The 1065-nt window shown below is 41.3% G+C and overlaps 1 protein-coding gene across 1 annotated transcript in view; it reads right to left on the bottom strand.

Annotated features, from left to right (window-relative positions):
• Nucleotides 1-429: 429 nt before the first annotated feature.
• The window catches only part of LOC102756434 (protein FAM149A-like), an 8272-nt gene continuing 7636 nt past the window's right edge, over nt 430-1065 (bottom strand). The window contains exon 4 of the mRNA XM_015571894.1: nt 430-462. Coding sequence (XP_015427380.1) covers nt 450-462 — 13 coding nt within the window. The 3' untranslated portion in view covers nt 430-449. The remainder of the gene's footprint in view (nt 463-1065) is intronic.

Below are 1065 nucleotides of genomic sequence, written 5' to 3'. Positions count from 1 at the left end.
AGGCTGAGTCTGAAGGCAAAGAGGCTGAGAGACACGGAGGCCCTTGAGTGGCCTGGGGGGGAGAATGGGTGCAATTTAGGGCGACTCAGGATGGAGAGGCGCCCTGGGGCTGCGGTGGGCTGACTTCCGTTACAGGAGTGAGCGGTACATTTTAGAATGGAAATAAAGGGCCCCGGGTTGGGGGTTCGGTTTGGGGTTAGAATTTCCCTGGCTGGGCGCCTGGCCTCATGATGCTCCCTTGCAACCGCCTGTAGTGTCCTCTCTAGAATAGAACTAGCAACTACAATCACATTTTTCTCACATTGGATAAATATACAAAGAAATTTTAGAGGAATAAATGAAGACCTATTGCAATTGCCACTAGAATACTTTGACTATTTCAAAATAAGTTCTATTAGTATTTATTTGTACTTTTACCTGAGTACAAACGCATTTTCTTTCAGCATTTATCAAAAAAAGAACCTAAAAATAGATGTAGAAAACATTTCTTAAAACTGTTTAAAACCACCAAATATCTGTAAATAATTGTGTGCAATGTTCCCATTTCTCAAGTTTATTTCTTCTGCCTGATGTTTAACGGTTCCATGTTGTTATCCTCTGTTCACTTCTATGTAACCCACGCTGCATATTTTACTGTGCAAAGTGGGAAATGATGTTGAACCTGTCAGAGCAGTTTCAAGAGACCAAAACTTACAACAAACTCATAGCAACTCCAACAACAAAAGCAAATAAGACTTATTGTAAAGCCTGCACACTGGAGAATAAAGCAATCCCGTTAGGTATTCCTGTTTCAAACCAGTACTCACCGAACTGCATGCCCCGTTCAGGCCTATGTCCTTCCAGTCTCACAAAGGCATTCTGTAGACTTTTTCCTGTGCTAGGGAATATTTTTGCCTCTGCCTTGAGTACCCTCCCCTTTCTTTTCAGCTTACCAAGTCTTGGCTATTGTTTAAGATTCAGTTAAGGTCTTACTCTACTTCAAGCATGTCAAACTCAAAGGCTAATATGGGCCAAATAAACAAGATTTAAGTTTATGTGGGCTGCAAAAAAAAAAAGCTTCCATTT

Source organism: Myotis davidii, unplaced genomic scaffold (genome assembly GCF_000327345.1).
Source record: "Myotis davidii unplaced genomic scaffold, ASM32734v1 scaffold2033, whole genome shotgun sequence".
Taxonomy (NCBI): domain Eukaryota; kingdom Metazoa; phylum Chordata; class Mammalia; order Chiroptera; family Vespertilionidae; genus Myotis; species Myotis davidii.
Note: the sequence above shows the minus strand (reverse complement) of the source record. Positions and strands in the feature narration are given on the sequence as shown.